Below are 8677 nucleotides of genomic sequence, written 5' to 3' on the forward strand. Positions count from 1 at the left end.
AATACAACAAGGCAGTAGAAGTCTAGCCAAAGAGTTTGTAGTGAAATACCAGACACAAGTGAAATATCACATCCAACACTAGTCAGTTTCAAAAAAATTGGGTAATTAAATCCTGAAAACTGAACCTAATATAACAAGGTAGTAGAAGTCTAGCTAGAACAATAACAAGTGAAATTCCACATCCAACGAAACCAGCGAAAGTCAACTTCGAAAAAATTGGTTCTACGAGAGAAAGTCAACTTCAAAAATATTGGATCTTCGAGAGAAAGTTAGCGGGAATGATTTTTGTGGGGATACATGACAACGCAGGAGGGTGGGCTGGGCGTGGTGGCGGCGGCAGACCCTGGAGTGGTTTCGCCCAAATCGCCCAAACCCGAGACAGATAGAGAGACAAAGGGAGAGTTGGACAGAGAGAGAGTCGATTGAGAGGGGGAGAGAAGCACTCTTACCTTTGAAGGCGCCGTTGTACGTTGACCACACTGTAGGAGGCATGAATCGAAGGGGAGAGCAGGTACGGCCAAGCTAAGCTAGCGACATCAAGGCTTCAGAGAGAGAGAGAGAGGTTTGGGAATGTGTATGGTGTTTATCTCACCTTCAACGACGCCGAGGAGGTTGGTTCACTCGTCTGACACCGACGACGAGAGAGGTTTGGAGGCCTTTCGACGACGTTGGGGAGGTTGGTTCGCCTTTCTGACACCAATGCCGGGAGGTCCATTCTCGGTTTGTGACAATGAGAGGGAGAGAGCCCATATGAAAATGAAAGCCACGGGTAGGGATTTGAATTTCAAAATGCAAAAGACAAAGTTCTGTAGATGTACATCATTCTGACACTGCAAAGTAAATCACATCACATCGTAAAAAAGTTGTCAACAGATAATCCTGTCAAACAGTAGAGAGAAAAAAAAAAATAAAAGCCATGGGGGACCGCGTAGTAAAGCAGTAGTAGTGGATGGTAAGTGTATCGTAATCATTATTTTTAATCTCGTACCGTACCGGTCAATACGGTTGGTATTTGTCATACCGACCACTGGGCTGGTACAAGACTGGTACAGGTATCATATATATTTCGTACCAGCCTAAATACCGGCTGTACCAGCCTGTATTTCGGCCTATACCGGCCGATATTTCACCTTTAGTTTTTTTTTTTCAAACTACAAGTTTATTTTTTGACCTCCGATTTAGACTAGGTTATTTATAATTTATATATATGTATTTATATATAATTTATATATATTTATATATATAATTTATTAATATATCGATTATCTCGAAACGGTATATAAAATGATACCGGTATCAAAATATTTCATTCTAATATCTTAACTAATACGGTATTCAAAACATTGATTGTAATCCTATTAACACCCTTACTTTTAGGGACATGTTGACTTGAAGAAGATAAGTCACAATAAATATTTGATTGATTGTAATATGTATCCAATTGCATGTGCAGTAGAATTAATTTATAAAATTAAATACAATTATTTTATAAAATTGAATAAAGATATAATTATGTATAGTTAGTTTATTGAATTAAATACAATTTTAATAAAATATACAATGATAAGGACATAATTATTATACAATCAGACTATCTAGTATTTTTTTTTAGACTATCTAGTATTTGTTTTTAGACTATCTGGTATTATTATGTAATAATACTATACGAAAAATATTTTATAAAAATAAATTTATAAATTAACTTATCTTTATATAACACATTATATTATAAATTATCTTTTATTAAAAAAATTATATTTTATATCAAATTACATCAACATATAAATTTATTCGGATATATCATGATTCAACCATTCTGTCACAATATATAATAATATAAATTTTTAAGATATATTATTTTATTATTATAAGACAATAATTGCTTAAGAATGGTCTTCCTCATTTTTCTTAAAAGGATTTAGAACAAAAGAAAAATTCTAGTTTAGATGTTGAGATGATATAATAAATTTGTGAATAGTAGTAAAATAATTTATAAATAGTAGTTAAAAATTTTGGATTAAGATGTTTTATGGGGTTTTGAAAAAGAAGAGGGAGAAAATTATAATGATTATGTAATGATTAGATGAAAAATTTAAGATTTAAAATTAAAAAATATTTGTATGTAAGTGATATTTAAATGTTAAGATAAAATGAGATAAAATAAGATTACGTTAAATGAGATGAGACAAACTCAACGTCTAAACAAGGGCCAGGGAAGTAAGGGTAATGATACCCTTACAGCGCATTTATTACTGCTTTACCACCCAAATATTTTGTGTTCGTTTTGCTATTTAAATCTGAATTTAAAATATTAGAACATGACCTTCTTGTATAATCTATAAGAAAATAAATTCAATCAAACAATGTAATCATGTAATTTAATTAAAAATAAATTCAATTTTATAAAAGTTGACTCTTTAGTAAAAGAATGTTAATTTTTATGAAATTAAATTAAATTTTAATTAAATTACATGATTACGTTGATTTATTGAATTTATTTTTTGTTAGATTATGTAAGAACATCATGTTCTGAGATTTTTAGTGAAAAAAATAGTTGAGGAATAAAAAATAGCAAACGAGGTGTAGGATATCATCACCTGAGAAGTAAAACCACATCGGTCAGTTATCCGAGTAACTCGTACGAGCATAACAGGCTACAGAGATGGAGCTCTGCTAAAATCCCAACAAGTCCTCCCCATTTCCAGAAAACCCTAACCCTAATTCCTCGATTCTTGTTTATCCTTCTCCTCACACTGTAACAATACACGGGTCTAGAAGGGAAGCTGCACTGAAAAACTGGAAGTGGGCTATGGGCTTGGGCTTGGGCTTGGAAGCACGGCTATTGGACTGGAGACATAAGTCTCGTTTGTTTTTGCAGATGAGATGAGTTGAGATTAAAATTAAAAAGTTGAATAAAATATTGTTAGAATATATTTTTTAATATTATTTTTGTTTTGAAATTTGAAAAAGTTAAATTGTTTATTTTATTTTGTATTGAAAGTTGAAAAAGTTGTAATAATTAGATAAAATAAAATGAAATGAAATATTTTCTGAAAACAAACTAGATCTAATATATTTTAGTTACTGTAATGAGCTTAGGCACCAGTGGTGTAATGATTAATTGATTTCTTTTTATTCTCTTATTGTGCTTATATTAATTGTTTAATGGCCCACGAGATCTACAGCCTTCTATTAGGAATTCCTGCATATAGCTGTAATGATGTACTGTTTATTTTGTCCAAAATCTTAATACAATTTTATTTCTATTTTATCTTCTTCTTTTCTATTAGAGATTGCTCCCCTCGAAGCGAGCTTTCTCAGTGCATTTTCATCAAGCATCTTCGGGTGTGCTACACACGCAACAGTCACACCCCGGCATGGAACCCGAGGACTCGCCGTCTCGCCCACTGATCGACGAGATCCACTCCAACGGCGACATCGAAGATCCGAGCCGCAGCAAGAGGCCAATTATAAGTAGCGGCGAGCAGCTCGACGTGGAAGCCTACGCAAGCCTCTACCAGGGGCGCACCAAGATCATGCGCCTCCTTTTCATCGCGGACCACTGCGAGGGCAACCCGGGGATGCGGCTGGAGGCTCTCCGAATGGCCTACGAAGAGATCAAGAAGGGCGAGAATACCCAACTCTTTAGAGAAGTGGTGCAGAAGATTGACGGCAAGATGGGGCCCGACTATGACTCCGCTTGGTCTGAGATGGTTGACCGCAGGGCCGAACAGAAGAAGGAGAAACTCGAGAACGAGCTCAATGCGTATAGGGTATAATTCCTCTTTATGTATATTTTTCTGTGCATACTTATTTTTGTTGATGCGTGTACTTGTTTGTGTTTGGATGTGCTATAATTGGAGATTGGCAGTTCCAGCAGGTTGTTTTTTGGTACTGAGTTTGATTAGTGTTTGTTGATTAGTATTCTTTGCTGTAGACAGCTCAAGGATTGTGACATAGTTGAAATGCAATTGAATGAAAACGTGTAGTAATCCTTAACATCCTTTTTCTGTGTGTGATATATTTGGTGACTGATTTTCTTATACATTCTCTGTGGTAGTGCCTTTGGGTCGTAATACGTTAATTTTTCACAAAAACAATTCAATGCATTTCATAGTTTTTATTTCTTTGCAAAACAGTCTCAAAATTTAGATAATGTTGGTCTACAAAGCTTTGCAGCTTCCATTCCATAGTATTGTAGTTTTTCTTTACCCTTCATCTTTGTTTTAAGCCCTAGAAAGCAAAGCCATAATAGGACCCACTAAGCGCTTTGCTTGTACAAAAGTTTGGCTCTGTTGAACTGAGTGTACTTAGACCTTGTTTTTTGGCTTTACCTCATTTGAGATTCTAGAGTTGTTGACCTGTTTATCTTGAGATGCTAGATTAGTAACCTTATTTTTGGCTTTCCCTTCATTAATAATTTTATCTCGTGTTTCTGAATCTTGTTGGTGATATTGATAATGTCTTGTCCTTTGACGTCTCTGCGGCCTCATTTTGAATTTTAACTCCAGCAATGCTCGAGATAAAAATGCTGGCATTGAAAAAACAAGTTGACTAATTCAGCTTAGATTGATTTTGGATATTGACATTGAAGATGCCTAGATAATATAAGAAAAGACAGGCAGTGCTTCTGTGAACTAATCCAAATTTCAACCCAAAGTAGATGGTGCAGACAGTTAGATAACCAAATTACCCATATTTTGTCAATGGTTAAGTTCTGGTTCAAAATGAGTCAGCTCTTTTCAAATATTAAGTAAATATCGTTAGATGCACATTGGACAATGAGGTCCAGATGGAGTATTTCATGTTGGGAAATCTATGGATATTAATGACTCTTTGTGGTAGCTTTTGGTAACCCTTCATTGCTAAAGTTGACATTCTCTCTATATGGGAGGTTGGTACCCATGGTATTCCTTTTTCCTGATCTTCATTCCTCCATTTAATTTCTGTGCAGACAAATTTGATCAAAGAAAGCATAAGAATGGGATACAATGATTTTGGAGATTTTTATTATGCTCACGGTGCACTTGGGGATGCTTTTAAAAGTTATGTACGGACTCGTGATTATTGCACTACATCAAAACATATCATCCATATGTGTATGAGTGCAATTCTGGTCAGCATTGAGATGGGTCAATTCACTCACGTGACAAGCTATGTGAGTAAAGCAGAACAATCGTCAGAGGCCCTTGACCCAATCACAGCCTCAAAACTACGTTGTGCTGCAGGATTGGCTCATTTAGAGGCTAAAAAATACAAGCTTGCTGCTCGTAAGGTTGTTGGCTCATTTACTGTCTTGCTATTGACTTTCATACTTATTATTCTTGAAGCTTTGAGCTTTAATAAAGAGCTTGCTGATATTGATAGCCTTGCTGTATTTTAATCTGTAACCTTGGCTTGAAAATTCAATGATAATTGTTGCTGGTATCATGCTTTGATTGATTTCTTGGAACTCGCGGTTAAAATATTTTTGAAAGAAACAGTCTGAACTTCAGACTTGGCAGATTTGATGATGGTGACAATGACTTTCACAATCTGTGCTTGAGAACTATTGTGTTGATCTAAGCTAGGGGGTTTGGTGAAGAGAAATATCCTATAAAAGATGATGGACAATCCATATATGAAGCTTTTGAGAACAAAATATATATATAACAGAGTTATGGGGAAAATGATTTGGGCTTTGCATCATCAATAGTCTGTTAAAATCAAGCTGCACTTATAGTTTTCCTACCTGTATGAATGTTCTATACCCTATAAAAATTGTAAAATTTTTTAGTGCATGAAATTTGGCCCTGTTCAGAATTTTCTATTAACTCGTTGGTTTACATGATGGGCATTCATTCGTTCTCTATATGGCCCTGTTTTAGCTCATATGGTAAAAATAATGCAAAGTGGATTGGGGTAGGTCTGGATTCTAATCATGCCAATGGGAAAATTCGATGATATAAAAAAGTAAGAGAAAATTGTCATTCCTTCTTTAGTTTGAACTCAATTGCTCTGTCATTTTAGATGAAATGGTTTGTTCCTTTGCACTTTCTATCATATTTTTTTTTTGTAACTTGAAAAATGTGTTCAAAATGATTGAGGTCACATATTATCTTTGTAAAGGATACTTACAATGAAACTTCTTCCAGTATTTATCTTCACTGGGACATTTATATCATCATATGTTTACAGTTCTTGGAAGCAGGTCCTGAATTGGCAAGTCACTACAACGAAGTCATTTCACCACAAGATGTTGCAACATATGGCGGACTTAGTGCACTTGCAAGTTTTGACAGAACGGAGTTGAAGGTATTTATCCAGTTTCTTCTTTTTTCTTCATTTTTTTTCTTTGTTTCTCACTAACATCATAATGAAAGCTTGAGAGCTGCTTCTGCTTTCATCTTGCAGCACAAAGTTATAGACAATGACAACTTCCGGAATTTCTTAGAGTTAGTACCTGAAGTAAGGGAGCTTATCAATGATTTCTACTCGAGGTATCGTAATACTTTTAGCCATATTAGACACAAAGTAGAAAAGATTAGAACAAAGAGTATACAAGTATCAACCCAACCTATCTTGGACGGTCCCTATTACTTTGTGTATTTTTTTCAGGGGGCCGCATTTAACAGAATCATTTCCCTTGTTATTTCAGCCATTATGCGTCGTGCCTGGATTACCTTGGAAATCTCAAAGCAAATCTGTTGCTTGACATCCATTTGCATGACCATGTTGAGTCATTGTATGATCAAATCCGTAACAAAGCCCTCATCCAGTATACGCACCCATTTGTCTCAGTTGATTTGCGAATGATGGCTAATGCCTTCAAAACAAGCATTGCAGGGCTAGAGAAAGAACTTGAAACATTGATTACAGAAAACCAAATACAGGTTTGGTTTGGATTGTTGTCCATGAATTCTATGTTGGTCTTTACTAACGGCAAAGGTCTAAAAATTGAAATTTGTCTGTGGTGATGCAGCTTACCTGTTCATGCAATAAGTACAGTATACTTGTGATTTATATAAAGCCAATGTCAGCTGATTGAGCAGAATTAGGTTACATTTGGATGTTGAGTTGAGTTGAGTTGAATTCTATATGAATAGTAGTAAGTTAAGATGGTGGAGTAAGTTATATGAGGCCCACCTAAGATAAGTTTAGATGTATTTGATGTTAAGATGAGTTTAGATGTATTTGATGTTAATATGAGTTTATATGTATTTATGGGAAGTTGAAAAAGGTTGTGGGACCCACGTGTAAAGAGGTGTTGAGTTGAAAATTATTGTAGGTCCTGCGTGTAAAGAGGTTTTGAGTTGAGATGAATTTAGTAATTTAAGAGTTGGGTGTTTAGATATTAGAAGGGGTTTAAATCTGAACCGAACTCAGCTAAGCTGAGTGCAGTCAAGAAACCAAACGAGCTCTTAGTCTATTTAAAGAGTTCCAGTCCGGATGTAGTGAAACCGATTTAGATTCAACCCTAATAAATATCATTCTTTTTAATCCTTTAGTTATCAAACATATCAGAAACCAATTCAAAACACAACCCTTCTAAATATAAGGTATTTAATGCTTTACGAATCAAACATATGGTTGTTTTGCAGGCTCGAATTGACTCGCACAACAAAATTCTGTATGCACGTCATGCAGATCAAAGAAATGCAACTTTCCAGCGAGTTTTACAGACAGGCAGTGAATTTGATCGGGATGTTCGGTCAATGCTGCTGAGAGCAAATCTTATTAAGCATGAATACAATCTTAGGGCATCAAGGAAACTTTGAATATCAATTTCAGCAGGGACAGTGGGTAGGACCAAGCCTTTTCTCCTTTTGGTATTGATATGCAATTGTGCTTGGTCCTTTAGAATGGCGAAGTGGGTTTCCAAAGACTCAAACAAGATGTGGGGGCGGTTGCATGCATATTCAGCATTCAAGGATACAAAATTTTATGCAACAATTACCAAATATAAATGATTACTGCTCTGTATATGGCCGGATTTATCTCATTGGTTGCTGTCAATTCTCCATTTTCGCGTGGTTTCCTTTTCTCTGCCTTTGATTGGGATGTTTCCTGCTGTAAATGTGATAATCATGCGAGCATTGGATGTTCTAGTTACGTTCATTTTATTAAAAAAGTAAAAGGAGTTTTGTTCATTTTATTTTTATTCAATTACTAAGTTATATTTAATGGTCACAATCTATATGTTTATTTTTTGAAATCTTATACTTTTTCATTAGTTTCTAATAATTAGTTAATTATGTAAAGATTATAAGGTTAAGGTTAGTTAGTTGTGTGTGTCTAAAAGATTGGATCTACAAACATTATTGATGATAAACCATAAAAGACTTTTTATTTTTTATTTTTTTAGCACAAATAGTGGGTTTCTATTATATTTCATGACTTTGTTTAAAAACTTCAACATAACAATTTTGCGTTCACACTTCACATAAATATATTTATACATACATACATATAATGTGTCTATATATATATATATATATATATGCATTTAGACATACCTATATTGACATTATTTTCATAATAACTTATCCCATTAATCACATTTTCTCTCGAATTTTTTCCTTTTATTCAAATATGTTCTCGGTGTTAATATTAAAATAATATTATAAAAATAAAAAATTGTCGTACCTTTTTTTATAAATACGAAATTATAAGAATTTGATTCGATCAACAACCTTAT

At 34.4% G+C, this 8677-nt stretch overlaps 1 protein-coding gene across 1 annotated transcript; it reads left to right on the plus strand.

Annotated features, from left to right (window-relative positions):
- The first annotated feature begins 3222 nt into the window (after positions 1 to 3222).
- LOC108983337 (COP9 signalosome complex subunit 1-like) lies at positions 3223 to 8145 on the plus strand. The gene is made up of 6 exons (XM_018954927.2): positions 3223 to 3773; positions 4955 to 5275; positions 6178 to 6294; positions 6394 to 6479; positions 6638 to 6872; positions 7581 to 8145. Exons 1-6 carry the CDS (start codon positions 3378 to 3380, stop codon positions 7755 to 7757), a joined length of 1332 nt encoding a protein of 443 aa, XP_018810472.1. The 5' UTR covers positions 3223 to 3377; the 3' UTR covers positions 7758 to 8145.
- The last annotated feature ends 532 nt before the right edge of the window (positions 8146 to 8677 follow it).

The sequence above is a fragment of the Juglans regia genome, chromosome 12 (assembly GCF_001411555.2).
Source record: "Juglans regia cultivar Chandler chromosome 12, Walnut 2.0, whole genome shotgun sequence".
NCBI classification, from domain to species: Eukaryota; Viridiplantae; Streptophyta; class Magnoliopsida; order Fagales; family Juglandaceae; genus Juglans; species Juglans regia.

Excerpts from the sequence above, each read along its gene's own strand:
- LOC108983337 (XM_018954927.2), top strand. The coding sequence starts at position 3,378 with ATGGAACCCGAGGACTCGCCGTCTCGCCCACTGATCGACGAGATCCAC. Across the intron at positions 3,774-4,954 it reads ACGAGCTCAATGCGTATAGG|ACAAATTTGATCAAAGAAAG; the intron begins GTATAATTCCTC and ends ATTTCTGTGCAG. Across the intron at positions 6,873-7,580 it reads TTACAGAAAACCAAATACAG|GCTCGAATTGACTCGCACAA; the intron begins GTTTGGTTTGGA and ends GTTGTTTTGCAG.